Source organism: Amblyomma americanum, chromosome 1 (assembly GCF_052857255.1).
Source record: "Amblyomma americanum isolate KBUSLIRL-KWMA chromosome 1, ASM5285725v1, whole genome shotgun sequence".
NCBI lineage: Eukaryota > Metazoa > Arthropoda > Arachnida > Ixodida > Ixodidae > Amblyomma > Amblyomma americanum.
Genome location: NC_135497.1, coordinates 116,766,906 through 116,785,486, shown reverse-complemented (window position 1 = coordinate 116,785,486; position 18,581 = coordinate 116,766,906). Strand labels below are relative to the sequence as shown.

At 53.0% G+C, this 18,581-nt stretch overlaps 1 protein-coding gene across 1 annotated transcript; it reads left to right on the top strand.

The window, feature by feature from the left end:
• Positions 1-15,008: 15,008 nt before the first annotated feature.
• LOC144135145 (uncharacterized) lies at positions 15,009-16,937 on the top strand. Its single transcript, XM_077667889.1, has one exon. It carries the CDS (start codon positions 15,248-15,250, stop codon positions 16,868-16,870), a length of 1,623 nt encoding a protein of 540 aa, XP_077524015.1. The 5' UTR covers positions 15,009-15,247; the 3' UTR covers positions 16,871-16,937.
• Positions 16,938-18,581: the final 1,644 nt, after the last annotated feature.

Below are 18,581 nucleotides of genomic sequence, written 5' to 3'. Positions count from 1 at the left end.
CGCGCGCCTTCATCCGCATCTTCCTCTTCCTCTGCACTTTAATGCGCTCTCTTTTCGACGTGTGGGGGCAGAACTTTCCATGCGCGCCCCGTGTCAGCGTGTACGTGTTTCTAGAATAACTCGCAAAAGACAGTTAATTGTTTACTGTTAACTGTTAATCGTTAGTGTCGCATAGGCGACACTACAGCCCAAAACGAGGACGGAAGGGTCTAAGGGCAGCTATGTTGTTTCAGGACTCCGAGCCAGGAAGGTATCACAGTGACTACAGAATAGCCCCGAAGTTCGGAGTTAGGGCGCTGTATCCACTCATCAAGGATTTGGACTTGGTCTTCGTGTGAGTCATCGGTACCCCGATGACTGCAGGTAACAAACTGCTATTGCTTGTATTTCACAAGGAGCACGGTGGTACTGGAGAGGCCACAGTGCCGGCCTATACGCCTTGCGAAGATGATAAAGTGTTGGCATGGAAAGTGCGACCTTGGCGCGTGTTGACGCGCACGCAATCATGTATATGTCTTCCGTTTTCACTGTTTTCTGTGGTGAAAGAATGTTTGTTGAGCATATAGTGACACCTTTTCTGATATCGCCAGCACAAAAGCGATCTGTATCGGCGTAGTCGTCAACTATGGGAAATTGCTCCTCAGCTGATATGAAGCTTCTCCCTCTCCGCTCGTCATTCCTACTGCTGCGGAACCTACGCATCTGCGTGAGCATCCGCCTCGCATGCGGGAGGTGCGGGGTTCGATCCCCAGTACCGCCGGGTACCCGCCGGTGATACAATGGACACAAGCTTTCCCCTGCCCAGGTGCTCGGCTTATTTAGGGTGCAATGCTTGGTAAATGGGTGTTTGACCCCACCTTGAGAAAAAAAAGGGTCACAAATGGGCTTCTCCCGCACGAGGCGGATTTAGGGTTGCTTGACGGCGGAACTTATCTTTGATACGTCAAGGCAACTGTGGCAACAGGTTATCCTGTGTTCTTCTCCTTGTGTCTCGTGCTTTCGCTGGTGAAGTTATGTCTGCGTCAGCACTATATGAGACACTCGTCTTCGGCCAAGAGTTGTGCATTATAGCCTTTTTTTTACTGCCATGTTTAAGCCTTACTGTCGGTTTTGGCGCACGACTGGCCGCTTTCGCTCCGCCTCCTTTCTATGTCCCTCTGCTCCCGTGGGGACCTGTCATCAGGCTGCCGTAACGATGAAAGAATCGCACCAATTAGTACCATCTGCCCGCTGCTGTGACATCTAAGAGGTAGGAATGACGTTAATGAGCACGAACTGGGGGCGCGGATTTGGAACAGATGCGAGAAACGGAAGCAAATATTCGGAGCGAAATTGGCTCTCTGCTGTACCTCGAGTAGCTACAGTGGTTGGCAGAAAAAACTGAAACAGTAGCATTTATTTGTGCCGCATCGACAGGAAGTCTTTGTTGTGTATCGGCAGCTACAGTATTCCGGATCATGTTGGCATGTTTGGAAGACGGACAACGCGTCAAAAAGAACCAACAGCCAGCATCGGGCGACACTCGAAATCACGCTCAACCATTCATCCAGGTCGTGCTATGTAGCCAGGTGGTGTCATGTAGCAGGATGACAATGTTCCAATACACAGAGCAAGACTGACATAAGAGTGGTCTGACGAGCTTGAAGGTAAAGATAGAAATTCTTATAGCCTGTGCAATCGCCTGACCTTATAATTATTAGAGGGGGGGGGGGGGGGCAACCTTATAAGGTTTCGACCTCATGAGGTCGACCTTGACCTCAAAATGACCCCAACCTCACGTCGTGAGGTGAGGCTGAGATGAGGTCGGCGACGGCTCGAAATTTTGTGAAAGAGGTCAGCAAATCAGACCTCAGCCTCACGCTTGAGTTTGAGGTTGAGTGAGGTCGTTATTCAGTGAGGTCGAAATTTTGAGGTTGAGACTTTTTGCAGTTGCCACATCTTACTCCGACGAGCGCCGCTTCGGAAGCGGAGTCGCAGCGCACCACCGCAGTGTTCATGCTGTGACGCTTGGTGTTCGGTCTCCCCTGTCTAGACAACTTGATGCCGCAGTCCACTCTTAGCTTCCGATGCTGCGCCGTAATGTCCGCTGAGCCCGAGCCGGCAGGAGGACGCACACCTCTGGTCTTCCTGCAGGAGGGAGTGCTGCTGTCACAGCACGCCACCCTCCCTCCCCCTTGCCCCTCTGGCGTAGCACCCGTAGCTGCCTACCGGTCGGCTCAAACTCCCGGGAGGGCGCAAAGCACGTAACTCACGTTGACCCGCGGTAGCTTTCTTTGATGCCGCAAACAAACAAGTTCAGTCCGACGAGCACGCAATAAATTCGTCGCAGCTTGTATGGCTCCAAGCAAGACTGCATGCTTCGTGTTCATGCTCGTTGTCGACGCTGACGTCATGGCTCTTGCCTTGCAGTCGAGTGAAGGTAATCCTGCTGTGCCTTACAAGCTGACTGGAGCAGTCGGCACAGGCGAGAGAATGTGATTCAGGCGGCTCCTAACAAGGACACCTGCTGATTTCATTAAAAAGAGCACGAAGCCAGAAAAACCTGTATAACACCGTCGAAGCTTTTGATAAATGCCTTCCGCTTTCGAATCTCGCACTACTTCTGTATATTCCGGTTCAGTAATGCAAGCAGGTGCAAACATAATTTCACTTTTATATTCTTCCGGATAACCTCTCTTTAGACTCCGGTTCCTTGTACCTTCTCGGAAATTCACATATTATGCCGAAACACCGCGGCACGGGGCGAACGTACCAGCATAGTGGTGTTACAGCGCTGAAACTAATTCAAAACTATAATTAATGTATGGTGATATGGTAGCTGATTCCTTTTCCTTTCTTTAATGAAGATGTGTGAATAGAACTGACTACGTGCTGGCGCTGTGGTTCTGAGTTGCTCTTTCAAACCTTCTAATATGACCTTTAATGGGGCACACTGTTGTTCGCTTCTGCTTTTGGTGTGCGATTTTTGTTTGTATGTTTCTAATCATTTTGCTTTTTTTTCTTTCTCGTATGAGATCAGTATTGGCCTGCCTTGTAGACGAGAGGCACTGCCCGCCATATTTTCTTTAACTATTTTGCAGAGACCCATCATTCACCTTGAAGGGCTTAGCAGAATGCTCACGCGGTGCTAGCGGGCAAAAAAATGTCGAGGAGGCTGGTGCACCATTGATTAGTTCTGTTTTTAATGAAAACAAGTGATTGACCTAAAGCAGCTTGTCTCAGACTTGTTGACGAAATGGTGCCCAGAATTCTGTTCAGGTGTATGGGTATTCAGGCGGTGTTTTTTTTTTCTCTCTGTGTGTGTGGGGGGGTCTCCGGAAAAGATTTTGCTGTGGCGAAATATGAACGGAGAGCAGTGGTGCTCTTGACAGCGAAAGCGGTTCACGCTGCCCACTCTAGGCCAGTTGTTTTGAGCCATGTGATTTTAATAGTCGGCACAGTGTTCGAAGACATAATCTAGTCCTTTCTTGCAAAATGCCGCGGGATCACCGAATCATCGGATAATTCCCAGGATTTCGAAACCATTCCCACCGCGACCTGGAAGGAAGTGGCGGAAACGGGGGAGTGTCTTGACCTCCCAGGAACATCATCATCCTTAATTATCAGCTGCAGATATTCCTGTTTTCCCGCACAGAAATTGTCTTCGGTTGCTGAGTAATGTAACTTATTTAATCAATACTCTGGCAACTTTTAATTTGGTAGCTGTATATTGCCGCGAATATTTGCAGTGTCTTCATTTTTCAAATCTGCCGCCACATCACTTTATCGCTTTGTTTGCTACGCAAGACGCGACTAGATTTATCTCGATTGATCGCAGCCAGGCAGAGCTGATTCTACGTTGTTCCGGAATGTTCTAGTAACTTTGCGCTCTTTATCTCGAAAGTTCGCTATCAGCTTTAAATTGAGCACGGCCGACAGCGGCCGGCATTCTGTTCGACGACCGCCGAGCACGCTTGTCGCTTCGCCGCCGCCCAGTGATTCAGTCCATTTTGGGTACAAGTCAGCCCAATAAACAGTTTTCTTTTAGAAGGCCCTTTCGTCCGTCTTCATCGCTGCTTCGACTGCCATCACCACTACGTGGCATCTGGTGGAGGCGCTGGGTAACCTTCCATGTTCCGGACGCCCCCTTCAAGTCGTGAAGCCAGCCCTCAGCGATTCGCACCCGAGGACGAGCCAGCAGCTCAGCGAGCCAGCCGACGTCTCCAGGGAGAGAAGCCTGAGTTCGGGAAACTGCCGGACCGCACAAGACAGCGAAAAGATGCGGCTACGAGCACCGCAACCTCGCCCGAAGATGTCGACACCGATCATACTGCAGCAGCCGCGGGTGCCGCCAACTTTCAATGGATCCCAAGGCGAAGACCCTGAAGAATGGTTGGATCAATTTGATCGCGTGGCGTCATTCAATAGGTGGGATGATGCGGCAAAAATTGGACACGTGTTCTTCTCATTGGATGGCTCCGCACGCACGTGGTACGAAAACTACGAGTCGTTTCTTACGACATGGGAGCTATTCAAGAGAGAACTATTGAAGGTATTCAAGAGTGTCGTGAGGAAAGAAAGAGCCGAACGACTCCTCGAGCCCAGGATTCAGCTTCCGAATGAGCCCGTCCGCGGTTACGTCGATGAGATGAAGCGCCTATTTCACCGCGCCGACCCCGGGATGACCGAGGAAAAGAAAGTTCAGTTTTTAATGCGCGGCGTAAAAGAACAACTCTTTGCAAGCCTCGTCCGCCAGCCGCCAAAAACAGTCGAGGAATTCATGCAAGAAGCATGAACGATTGAGAAGACCCTCGACGTCCGAGCTCGGCAGTACAATCGTCCTTCCTCTGCCTGTGCAATCCTGTCGAACACGCCGGCCACCACCAGCGACAGCTTGCGGGAAGTTATCCGCGAAATCGTCCGAGAGGAGCTACGCCGATTACTGCCATCCTCCCCACAGTCACAAGCAGCGACTCTGATGGACGTGGTACGGGAAGAAGTGCAACAAGCACTTGGCACCCCGACGGCCACAGAACCCCAGGCCATGACCTACGCCGCTGCAGTAAGGACTGCCCAGCCCCAACGACAACCCCCACGTCCTCCCCGAGATGAGCCACTTGTTCCACAACGCCGCCTCCCAGCCCCCGCCTGCCCAGCCTATGACCGACGCTCAAGCCCCAGGAAATGCGACGCCTGGAGGACTTCCGACAACCGGCCGTTGTGCTTCCATTGCGGTGAGGCCGGCCATATTCTTCGTCACTGCCCGTACCGACGTATCGGTCTTCGAGGATTTGCCGTTAACGCCCCACTACCACGCTTCGGACAACGTCCGGAGGAAATCGACGAATACCTGCGTCGAAAAGAGTACACGCCGAACCGCTTTTCGCGCTCACCATCGCCGTCAACCTCGCGCTCTGCGTCGCCACGCCGCAGCTACGCAGCCGTGGTACGAGGAAGGTCTCCCAGCCCCCGTAGAGGAAACTAAAGGCAGCAACCTCTGGAGGTGAGGTTGCTCAAGAGCGAAACGCCGAAGATCCTCCACCGACCACGCCCCATGATGATGCTGCACCCGCGACGCCGCACGAAAAACCGGCACTCGCTGCACCAACGCCGCACACAATGAGAACCCCGACCACGACGCAGGCTGCCTTGAAAATGACGCCGCCACCCAGAAGAGCTTCGACCACACGCCCCACCCGCGACTCGCATACGCGACGAAGCCGTGACCCAACGCCGAGAGCGACATGTAATGCAAGAGCCAGGACCTCCGACTTAGAAGTGACTATCGACGGCCGGAAAGTTACCGCTCTAGTTGACATAGGAGCCGATTACTCGGTGATGAATGGAACATTCGCTGCGCAGCTGAGAAAAGTCACAACGGCTTGGGATGGCCCACAAATTCGCACCGCAGGGGGCCACCTCATTACGCCATCAGGACGATGCACAGCGCGAGTGATTGTCAAAGGACATACCCATCCTGCGACCTTTGTTGTGCTACCGCAATGTTCCCGCGAAGTGATCTTGGGTATGAATTTCCTTAATGAGCATCAGGCGATCATCGACCTGCGATCCAAGCTGATCACGCTTTTGAAGGACGAAGCCATCGCTTCAATGAAAACTCGGAAAAATCACGTTGCCCTGAGTGTCCTGGAGGAATAAGTGAGCGTCCCATCCCGATCAAGCGTTATCCTGACCGTAGGCGCCACGAAAGCCATTAACGCTGAAGCCATCATCGAGGGCAACATGCAGTTGCTCCTAGACCGAGGAATCAGCATCGCAAGAGGCATCGCACATTTGCGCAATGCCCAGGCCGAAGTACTGCTGACTATCTTCAGCGAAGAATACCGGCACCTTAACAGAGGAACGACGATTGCTTTCTTCGACGAAATATCTGACGTACGAGACTCCTTCGCCCTCTCCGACCCCTCCGCAGAAGATTCGCCTGACCAAGAGAACTCGCCCACTTTCGACATCTACCCAGCCCTGCACCGGAACAGAGAAGACCAGATCTGCAATCTGCTTCAAAGCTACAGTGAGTGTTTTTCGACATCGCCGAAGGTACGACAGACGCCAATTGCCAAGCATCGCATTATAACGGACCAACACGTCCGACCTCTCCGTGAAAGCCCCTACCGTGTGTCACCGCGAGAACGACAAGCCATCCGGGACCAAGTCGAAGAAATGCTTCGCGACGACGTCATCCAGCCTTCAAACAGCCCGTGGGCGGCACCGGTTGTTCTAGTGAGAAAGACGGCGCACTTCGATTCTGTGTGGATTGCCGCCGCTTGAACAACATAACAAAAAAGGACGTCTACCCCTCCCCCGCATCGACGACACACTGGACCGCCTCTGCAACGCCAAATATTTCTCATCGATGGACCTCAAGAGCGGCTACTGGCAAATTGAGGTCGACGAAAGAGATCGCGAGAAGACAGCATTCATCACTCCGGATGGGCTGTTTGAGTTCAAGGTGATGCCATTTGGTCTCTGTTCCGCACCAGCGACGTTTCAGCGAGTAATGGATACAGTGCTGGCAGGCCTGAAGTGGCAAATGTGTCTGGTATATTTAGATGGCGTCGTTGTCTTCGGCTCCAGCTTTGAAGAGCGCCTCAAAAGACTTCGAACAGTACTAGACGCAATCAAGTCGTCTGGCCTAACCTTGAAAGCAGAGAAATGCCACTTTGCCTCGAAGAGCTGCTGTTTCTAGGCCACATCGTTAGCAAGGAGGGAGTACGAGGGAGTACGCCGAGACCCGCAGAAAACAGCTGCTATTGAACAGTTTCCACCGCCGGCCGATAAGAAAGCAGTGCGCTTACTTCTCGGACTGTGCGCATATTACCGACGACTTGCGAAAAACTTTTCGCGCATCGCCGAGCCCCTCACCCAACTGACGAAGGCAGACGTGCCGTTTAAATGGGAAGCGCCGCAAGCAGAAGCCTTCAATGAACTTCAGCGTCGTTTACAGTCCCCACCGATCCTTGCGCATTTTGATGAAAACGCCGATACTGAAGTTCATACCGACGCAAGCAGCGTGGGACTAGGCGCCGTTCTCGTTCAAAAAAGTGACGGGCTGGAGAAGGTCATCGCATGCGCTAGCCGTTCCCTTTCCAAGGCCGAGGCTAACTATTCGACCACTGAGAAGGAGTGCCTTGCCATCATCTGGGCTACGTCGAAATTCCGCCCCTACCTTTACGGACGATCGTTCAAGGTGGTCAGCGACCACCACGCGCTCTGCTGGCTTGCCAATTTGAAGGACCCCTCTGGCCGACTCGCTCGATGGAGTCTGCGTCTCCAGGAGTTTGACGTCACCGTCGTTTACAAGTCCGGACGCAAGCACTCTGACGCCGATTGCCTCTCACGAGCCCCTGTAGATGCACCGCCGCCGGACGACGATGAGGACGCCTTCCTGGGACCCATCAGCCCCAGCTCTTTTGCTCAGCAGCAACGCTCGGACCCCGACCTAAAAGGCCTCATCGAGAACCAGGAAGGCAAGGTTTCTTCACCCCCCGCTTCATTCAAGCGAGGACTGTCTTCCTTCTGTGTGCAGAATGAGGTCCTTGTGAAGAAGAACTTTACAGCGAACAAAACAGCCTACCTCCTAGTTGTACCTACTTGTCTCCGCGAAGAAGTTCTACAGGCTTCACACGAAGAGCCGACAGCTGGACATCTCGGGTTTACTCGCACCCTCCGCCGCATTCAAGACAAGTATTACTGGCCCCGACTGTCTGCCGATGTCGCACACTATGTGAAAACCTGCCGAGATTGTCAGCGACGAAAGACCTCTCCCACACGACCAGCAGGATTTCTGAGCCCCATTGAACCTCCCTCAAGGCCCTTTCAGCAGATTGGCATGGACTTGCTTGGCCCTTTTCCAACGTCAACATCTGGAAATAAGTGGATCATCATAGCGACCGACTACCTGACCCGCTACGCCGAGGCGAAAGCCCTACCGAAAGGAACAGCAGCAGAAGTCGCCAAATTTTTCGTGGAGTGCATTCTTCTTCGACACGGCGCCCCCAATGTGCTCATCACGGACAGAGGAACAGCATTCACGCGGAACTGACGCAAGCCATCCTGCGCTACAGCCAAACCAGCCACCGGAGGACAACTGCATACCATCCGCAGACCAACGGACTGACCGAGCGCCTGAACAAAACCATCGCCGATATGCTCGCTACGTATGTCGATGCCGAACACAAAACCTGGGATGTCATCCTGCCTTACGTCGTCTTCGCCTACAACACCGCAGTGCAGGAGACCACCCAGATGACGCCTTTTAGGCTCGTCCATGGCAGGGAGGCCACGACCACGCTAGACACCATGCTGCCCAACGTTACAGAAGAAGAGAACGTCGACGTTGCCGCCTACCTTCAACGCGCAGAAGAAGCTCGAAGGCTTGCCCGATTACGGATCAAAGATCAGCAGCGGTCCGACGCCAGACGCTACAACCTACGAAGACGCAATGCGGAATACAAGCCAGGAGACCAAGTCTGGGTGTGGACGCCCATTCGCCGCCGTGGATTGAGTGAAAAGATTTTGCGCCGCTATTTTGGCCCGTACAAGGTTCTTCGTCGGCTGGGTGAACTGGATTATGAAGTCATCCCTGACGCAATGACTGCATCCCAGCGACGCCGCGTACGACCAGAAGTTGTCCATGTAGTCCGTCTGAAGCCGTATTATGCGGCTAAAGGCCGCTGCATTTCCATGCTCTATTTTCGCAAGATCCGTTTTTTTTTCTCACTAGTCGCATTATTTGTTTTAATGCATCGGGTCGATGCTTCTTGGAGAGGGGAGTAATGCCGCGAATATTTGAAGTGTCTTCGTTTTTCAAATCTGCCGCCACATCACTTTATCGCTTTGTTTGCTACGCAAGACGCGACTAGATTTATCTCGATTGATCGCAGCCAGGCAGAGCTGATTCTACGTTGTTCCGGAATGTTCTAGTAACTTTGCGCTCTTTATCTCGAAAGTTCGCTATCAGCTTTAAATTGAGCACGGCCGACAGCGGCCGGCATTCTGTTCGACGACCGCCGAGCACGCTTGTCTCTTCGCCGCCGCCGAGTGATTCAGTTCATTTTGGGTGCAAGTCAGTCCAATAAACAGTTCTTTTAGAAGACCCTTTCGTCCGTCTTCATCGCTGCTTCGACTGCCGTCACCACAACGTGACGATATCAGACTTCCCCGGGCTCATAAGGATACACTGTTAGCATCATCATCATCATCTCCATCATCTCGAGAGTCAAAGGCATGTGTCGTTGCATGATCTTTCCAGTATGTCATATATGACAACTGGCGCGTTTACCTGCTGGACAATCCGAATGTCATTAATGTGGACCGGGTTGTGGGCACTCTTTACAATGCGTCATGCGCGCATGTGTAGCGAGGTGGGATCCATATGGATCTTGAAATAGGGTTGGAAGGGGGCCTCGTGTGACGAGAAATCACATCGTTTTCACGTGAGTAGGTGTGATGTCATATTACAGCATCGTCACGTGACTAGGTTTGATGGCACAATACATCGCTGCCACGTGACCTGGTAACCTGGAATGACGTCGCACTCATATGATTTCATCACTAATTATACTATTAGTTTTAGCGTTATCTAATTATATTACTTATAATTAATTATGTCACATCATCTTCGTTGCGTGACTCGTCGGCTCGTGACGTCACCTGGTGCCGCTTGCGGACTTTTTTGCGAATATGACTTTGAAAGTGAGCCATCTAATGCTTTCGCATTAATAAAAGAACCAGCTGGCTCACTTTTACACAGACTTCATCAAAAATTGGGGGACGCTTAAGCTTCGCCTTTAAAATTGGAACGTGACAGCATGTTGCAGCACTGCCAGGGAGTCCACGGAATGCCATCGCCCGTTCGGCGCGATACCTTGCCCGTTAGACAAATCGCTCTGCCATGTACGGTAAAACGGACGCGCGGAGCGGCAAACCGCGTAGAAGCGCTGCCAGGCGCCTTGCCGAAACGCGCGCGACTCAAGTTGCAGTCGAAGTTTGCCGGCACATCGTTCTCGACAAATCCGATGCCACAAATGCCAGCATAGCTTCCACGCCGAACGAACGGGCAGCAAGCCGCAAGCTTCGTGGTGAGGGCACTTTGGATGTGCGCTGCGTTGTTCGCCGCTCACCGCGTGATTCCTGCGTGCCCGCACGGCCCCACTGCGCCCGAACAAGACGAGCGGGAGGCGCTGCCGTCGCGCGCTATCTAGGGTGCCTCGATGCCAGCACAGGCAAGGTGCCTGGCGCTGGCATCGAGGCACCCTAGCGCTATCTGTTGGGGCAGTGGGGTACATTGCGAGGAGAAGGAGTGCGAGGAGGAGGATTTTTCGCTCACGGCCAACGCCGCCGAAGACACCGGCTTTTCTGCTACACGAGCTCCTTAACGCTGTCGCGTTAAAAACTCGTCCGTCTGGCCCTGGACACCGCTCACAGCCTGCTGAAAGGGGAAGATGACGGCGGTCAAGAGACAAGACTTCACCGCACCCTGATTCCTTGACGGGTGCAATTAAAGTTATTTCATCATCATTCCCTTACAGCGCGGTTCTGGTGTCCACCGAGATATGTGAGACAGGCATCAATTCCTTTCCTTAAAATAATTCATTTAATTTTCCTTCCATTAAGGTGCGGTTCGGGTGTCCACCGATATATGCGAGCCTTTCCTCAAAAACCAATTTTCAATTTTGCGTTCCGCACACTGAATAGCGCCCACCCTGCCACACCAACAGGTGGCACTTAATGGTTGATCGCGAGAGGTTGGCCCAGCAGGGAACTCTGCGCCTAATTGCTGGAGTGCCACGTGACTGCCACAACCTTGTCAGCGCTAATGCATGCAGCACACATCTCTCTCTCTCTCATTACCCGGCTTCGTACCCCGCGTATAGATAGAAAGGTCGCGCGTGGGAAACATTGGGCTTGTCTGTAGCGGCTAGCGAACAGAAACACGCCGACCGCGTTACCCGACCGCGGCAGCCACGTTTCGATGGAAGCGAAACGCTAAAGGTGCCCGTGTGCTTTCGATGTCAGTGCATGTTAAAGATCCCCAGGTGGCCGAACTTATTCCCGAGCCCTCCACTCAGGCACCTCTTTCTTCCTCTGTTCTTTCACTCCCTCCTTTCTCCATCTCCGACGCGGCCTCCCCGCGGCCGCGGACGCCTCTGACGCTCGGCACGGAAAAATTCCATCGCCTGCGCCGCGCTCCGCGGGCGCCCAGGGGAAGCGGCTGGTGTCCTGGAGACCGCTTCCTCTACCGAAACCGGCAGCTATGGACTTCGTTGTCGTCGTGAAGCCAAGAACCCGGGTCTCGCTCACGACCGTCTTCCCGGAAAACAGCCTTGGACGGGCGTTCGTCGCTCACCTTGGAATGGACACGGCTCGCGCCATCACTGCTGTTCCGGTGAGCGACCAAAACCTCATCCTAGTCTATACCGCTGACTCGAAGATTTCGGACAAAATCATCGGCGAATTCGCCGTCAACTCCTCACGCGGTGCGGTGCCCCTCGTCGGTCACCTCCGCTCGGACGGACATGACACCTGTTACGGGGTCGTCACCGTCCGAAGCACCGACACTGAAGCCATGCTCCGTGAGATCCTCTACTGGCGCGACGGTTAAATCATAGAAATCCGGAAATTGGGCGTTTCCAACAAAGCGCGGCTCACCTTCGCCGGCAAAGTGAAGCCAAGGTATGTGCATTACGATGCACTACTGATTCCGGCCCAAACCTACAGGAAGACTGTGCCTGCCTGCAGACTGTGTGGAGCTGTCGGACATCGCCAGGATGCGTGCCCAGGCCCGAAAACTGAAATTTGCGGACTTTGCGGCTCTGCCGCTCAGCTCGCCGACGGTGTGCGTGCGCCGCATGAGTGCACGCCACGGTGCTCATTGTGCGCCGGTCCTCACGTCACCGGGGACCGTGTGTGCAAGGCCCGATACCGTGAGCCCCCACCTCCGCCCCGGTCCTCACCACCAGGGTCAAAAAAGAAGGGCAAGAAAAAGAAATCGAAACGCGGCGGGAAGCGCACCAAAGACGTCTCCCCACTCAACCCGCCTCAATCCCAGGACCTGCAACCAGGCGCGGGCGCCAAGGAGCCGGCTCAACGCGGGCCAAACCATCGTGGACCCACCCCCAAGGTGACAGATGGGAAACAGGGGCCACCTCCACCCACTCAAGGACGAGAGGGTGCCACAAGCAAGCCATCCAACCTAGGGGACCAGCGGTCATGGGCAACTCTGGAGTGCAGCACGGGCCACAGGTAAGCGGTACGGGCAGGGTAGCCCCCTCTCTCACCCACCCCCACCCAAAACGCCATCCAAAACGCCAGAGCAGCTTGAAATCGCGGCCCTACGCGAAGAAGTCGAACTCCTAACCCGTAAATTGGCATTAACCGAACAACGCCTAATGAAATCCGATGCACCTCCTCCTTCTCAGACGACTGAGGAAATGGAGAGCACCCCCTTTGAGCAGGCGACTGCACGACCAGATGAGGGCAAAATCGAAGCGAGGTTGAGCGCCGCCATGGAAGTCCAGATCACGGCACGCTTTAGCGCCCTAGAGGCGCAATTTACAGCTGCATTTCAAACCTTATTTGACAGGATCCCGAGCCTTATAGCAGCTCAGATCCCGAAACCACTCAGCAAGGCTCGCAAGTCGGCCTCTGTTAAGCGCCTCTCAAGCACGAGCGCGAGCAGCAAAATTGCCAGAATACAAACCCCCTCTGAGGATGAGGACTTGACTACAGAGAATGAAGCCCCACACACGGCAGTGGTCCGTGGGGCAGGCCCCATCGTCTCCCCTCTCCTCCAGGGTGATATGCAAAATCTAAGTGAGCACAATGGCGGGTGACACTAGCAAACGCCGGTACTCGCACAAAAATTCGACCTCAACCACAATTCTTCAGTGGAACTGTCGAGGTTTCCGCGCACGCACTAAGCGGGCCGCCTTCGGACTCCACTTAACAACGCTCTCGGAGGAGCCCGGAGAGAATGTCACACTGACCAGTTATACAGTCTATCAGCGGGACGCGCGGACCGCACTCTGCGTGAATAAAAACTTAACGGCTACCGCTGTCGATCTGGCATGTAACGCAGACTATTCGTACGTTATGGTGACCCTCCTACCGCTTAGGAAACAGGATCCCTCACTACACGAACTCAACATATACAGCTCACAAAAACTCCCCAATGTAACATACACTGAAATATTTAGCAAAGCCCTCAAGGTGGCAGGAAAGGAACCCCTCATCATAGTTGGGGATTTCAACGCCCCCAGTCCTCTCTGGGGCTACCGTAAAGAGGAGAAACGCGGACGAAAGCTGGCGGAGCTTATGTCCACGTTGGGCCTAACCCTCCACACGGATCCTGCCCACCCCACCAGAATAGGTAACTCCGTAACACGGGACACATGTCCGGATCTTACCTTTACCAAAAACATACAATATGCGGATTGGCACAACGCCGAGGAAACCCTCGGTAGCGACCACTGCATCCTCCTTACAACACTCCGCACGAAACCTCTCACACGCTCACACCGCAAAAGCTACACTCCCAGACTGGACTCGTTTTCGCTCGAAGTACACTGACCTTGAACCGATAGCCCAACAGGGTTATGAATCTTGGTCTCAACAGTTGGTGGCCCAGCTTCGTAAGGCTGAACAACAGGTTCAACTCTCAGAGGCAACGCCGGCGGTGGACAACCACCTCCTGCACCTCTGGGAGGCCCGGCATAGCCTCATCCGCCGATGGCGCCGGCAGAAGCACAACCGCCAACTCAAAATTCGTATAGCGGCACTCACCCAGGAGGCAGCCGATTATGCGGCCCAACTCGCTGATTCTAACTGGGTGGACCGTTGAAATACTGCGGCTCGACAAATGTCGAATCGCAGCACATGGCGCCTCTTCCGCGCCTTGATCGATCCGACTCAAACACGCAACGAAATCCAGAAACACCTACAGAGAGCTATTCACGCTTTCGACGGGGACACTACCAAATTGGCTACAGCTCTCATAGATAAATATCTCTGTAGCATCCAGGACTCCCGCGGGTCGGCATACTCATATGCAGGCTCTGAGAATGAGGAGCTGGACAGACCGTTCCAGCTCCATGACCTAAAAGCGGCCCTGGCAAAAATGAAGCGCGGCACGGCACCCGGACGGGATAGAGTGACGATTAAGCTCCTTGCTAACCTCCCTGACCGGGCATACCTGTGCCTTCTTCAGTACTTTAACACAATATGGGAAGGGGGTACAACCGTCCCAATGGACTGGAAAACTGCACTAGTCACTTTCATCCCGAAACCCGGAAAAGCCATAAATATTGAGAATCTCCGGCCTATTTCACTGTCTTCTTGTGCGGGGAAGTTGATGGAAACTATGGTCAGAGATAGACTTTCAACACATCTGGAATCGAAACACTTCTTTGCGGACACCATGTACGGATTCCGCCCACACCGATCCGCGCAGGATGTCCTGCTCCAACTACACAAGGAAGTCTTGGATCCAGTCGAACACCCCAGTGACGACAAGGTGGTCCTCGCCTTGGACCTCAAGGGGGCGTTTGACAACGTGACCCACGACATCATCCTCGCACATTTGTCACAGACGAATTGTGGCCACAACACGTTTAGGTACATTCAACAATTTCTCACTGATCGGCAAACCTATATACGTATCCAAGACCAGGAGCATGGCCCGTACCCCCTGGGTACAAGAGGAACCCCGCAAGGAGCAGTCCTCTCTCCCCTCCTCTTTAATCTCGCCATGGCTCACCTCCCCCCTCTGCTTAATGATGTCCCAGGCATCAGGCATTCCCTGTATGCTGACGACATCACGCTCTGGGCAACACATGGGTCGTTGGGACAGATCGAGGCCAACCTGAAACAAGCGGCGACTATCGTGGACGGATACGCTCGCCGATGTGGCCTGGAATGCTCCCCGACCAAATCAGAATTCGTGCACCTTCGGCCCAACCCGAAGTGCACTACCAAAATTTACCTCACCCTTGCTAGCGGCCCCATCCCTGAACACGATGAGGTCAGAGTGTTGGGACTCTTAATCAATCGCAACCGCAAGATTGATACAACCCTGCAGAAACTCCGCAAGATTGGAGACCAGGTGGGCCGCATGGTCCGCCGGGTGTCTAACAAACGGGGGGGATTACGATGCAAAGACGCCCTGAGGCTGGCCAATGCATTCGTAACCAGCCGGATACTGTATTCGGCACCCTATCTCTACTTGCGGAAATGCGACGAGAACGCCCTAGAGGTGATCCTTCGCAAAATCTATAAGCGCGCCCTCGACCTCCTCATAACGACGTCCAATCAACGGCTCATCGACGTTGGGATGACCAACACCTTTGGGGAGCTACGCGAGGCGCACTTAAACAACCAATACGTGCGGTTGAACAAATCGTCAGCAGGCAGAAGCCTCCTACACCGCCTGCACATTGCCTACACAGCACAAGCAGAGGAAAGGACCAATGTTCCAGAGGACTGGCGCCGCGCGCTACAGGTCCAACCTCTGCCACAAAACATGACAAAGGAGACTCACGAGGGCCGTCGAATCGCGCGCGCGACGGCCCTTAACGACCGCTACGGCTCTCGCTACGGAGTCTTCTACACGGATGCTGCTGGTCCACACCACGGGGGATGGTATACGGCCGCAGTAATCTATCAAAACACGCACGTTCAGGGACTCACTTTCCGTGCCCCAAACATTACACATGCGGAAGAGGTCGCCATAGCACTCGCCGCTGCAGAACCGGACTCCCGGGTTATCATCACCGACTCCCGGGGAGCCTGTCGGAATCTAAAACAAGGCCGCATCTCTCGACGCGCCGCCAAACTTTTACACAGATGCGAGTACCGGGATCGCCCGGAGACACGTGCCATCATCTGGACCCCAGCACATGCGGGACTAGACGGGAACGAGGCGGCAGACGCCTCATCCCGCGCGCTCAACCACCGGGCATCGCCTCGACTCTTGCCGCCTGAGGTATCGGAACCTAACCCGGCTATTACCTTCAAAGAGGTCGTTCAATTATACCAAACACAGCATAGCCGCTTTCATCCCCCTGCTAAAGGGCTAACCAAAATCGAGGAGCGTTGGCTCATTCGCTTATATTCCAACACAGTACTGTGCCCGGCAGTGCTGCAACATTTTAATCCGGCTTTTAACGGGGAGTGCCCGCACTGTGGATGCGCGTTCTCGGACGTGCACCACATGGTGTGGGCATGCCCCTCTAACCCCGCTTACCCCTTTTTCCCTTCAACCAACCGAGAGAGCTGGGAGGCTGCCCTGCTCGGCTGCTCTACCTTAGAGAGCCAGAGAGCTCTCGTGGCTAGGGCCCGAGCTGCTGCGGAAGCCACAGGTGTCCCGGACTAGGGATCCCTCCTAGAATTTGTAAGGGGCTGGCCCTTAAGGCCAGGCCTCACTCTCTCCTGTAAATAGTCTTAAATAAATGTTTTCCACCACCACCATATCATAGCTCGGCTCTTGAAAAGTCACCTACCAAGTCTCCGCGCAAAACTGATATTTAGCTTTGGCTCACAAAGAAAGGTGTTCCGTGGTCACAGGACATGGTGAGGGCAGAACTGCTGGAGCTTTCTCAAAAGGTAAACACACCCAGCGTTGAGTACCGCATCGACACCCTGGCAGCTACGCATGGCCGCGAAGTGCTTCGTTTACCACCGTACCACTGCGAGTTTAATCCCATTGAACTTGTCTGGAGCCAGGTGAAAAGATACATGGCAAGTCGCAAGAAATGTTTCACTTTGGCCGAAGTGGAAAACTGCTGCCGGAAGCACTAGCGTCTGTAAGCCACGAAAATTGGCAAATCTGCTGTGTTCATGTGGAGCAAGCTGAGGCTGAAGTATGGCAACGCGATATGATTGTTGACGCTGAAACTGAACCGGTTGTCTTCAGCATTTGTGACTTGTTACACTTCTCTTCTGATGAGTTGAGCACTCATTTCAGTGATTAAGATTTAAGTGGCATTGAGGAACTTGTTTGACTTCGAATGGTTGTGTAATACACATGCTAATGAGAAGAGAGAGATGACTCATCGGCATGCTGTGATCACCTTTGTGTGTGTGTGTGTGTGTGTGTGTGTGTGTGTGTGTGTGTGTGTGTGTGTGTGTGTGTGTGTGTGTGTGTGTGTGTGTGTGTGTGTGTGTGTGTGTGTGTGTGTGTGCGTGCGTGCGTGCGTGCGTGCGTGCGTGCGTGCGTGCGTGCGTGTGTGTGTGTGTGTGTGTGTGTGTGTGTGTGTGTGTGTGTGTGTGTGTGTGAGAGAGAGAGAGAGAGGACACATCGCCATGCTGTCGTCACTCTTGTGTGTGCATGTGTGTAAAGCACATGCTCATTAGCATGAAATTGTATCCAGTAGTAACCTGTAGTGTAGGTGTTGAGGTGGATGTAAAGGACGTGGTGGTAGCGGCGGAGGAGGAGGTTGTGGGGGTGCTGGTGGTGCGTGGTCGTGTTAATTGTGTCTGTATAGAAGTAGAATTTGTAAGGGACTGCAAATAGTACTTTTTCCAATTACAATACGAATAGTGTTACACGTCGTCAATGTGTGCAGTTTTTGGAAGATTCATTGCAGAATAATACACTGGAGCTTAATCAAGCGCTGTGTAAATTATTCGAAAAGTATCTGAAATATTTAGAGAAAATTCATTACGTTTAAAATAATTTTGAACATGTACTGTTTGATTCGTTCGACTAATTAAACAGAAATTTATTCAATTTGCTGTCCAAAAATTTCGAACATTCACACACCCCTAAAAATGGGCCTCATTTTGTGTGTGAAGGTTGCGAATGGTATATATGGGCGTCTGATCTTGATTTCCTGAAAAGGGAGTCCTGGTTCGGTGTTGTCTTGCGTTACTGTCAATCTCTGGTCGCTTCGACATTTTATGCAATGCTGCAGTGCCAGTGTGAGGTAGCCAATACTGTATGTTTTGTCCTTAATTTTGGGGTGTGTGAATGATTTCAACCTGGCTCTTCCTTGTTTCAAGTAATGTTTTTGTTAGTACATGTCCCAAGAATTTGATTTTGTTGACTGAAAATGCGCTGCTTTTTGAATCCTGTACGGACATTG

What these genes read in the sequence shown, in the direction of transcription:
- LOC144135145 (XM_077667889.1), top strand. Translation starts at nt 15,248, where the DNA reads ATGGCTCACCTCCCCCCTCTGCTTAATGATGTCCCAGGCATCAGGCAT.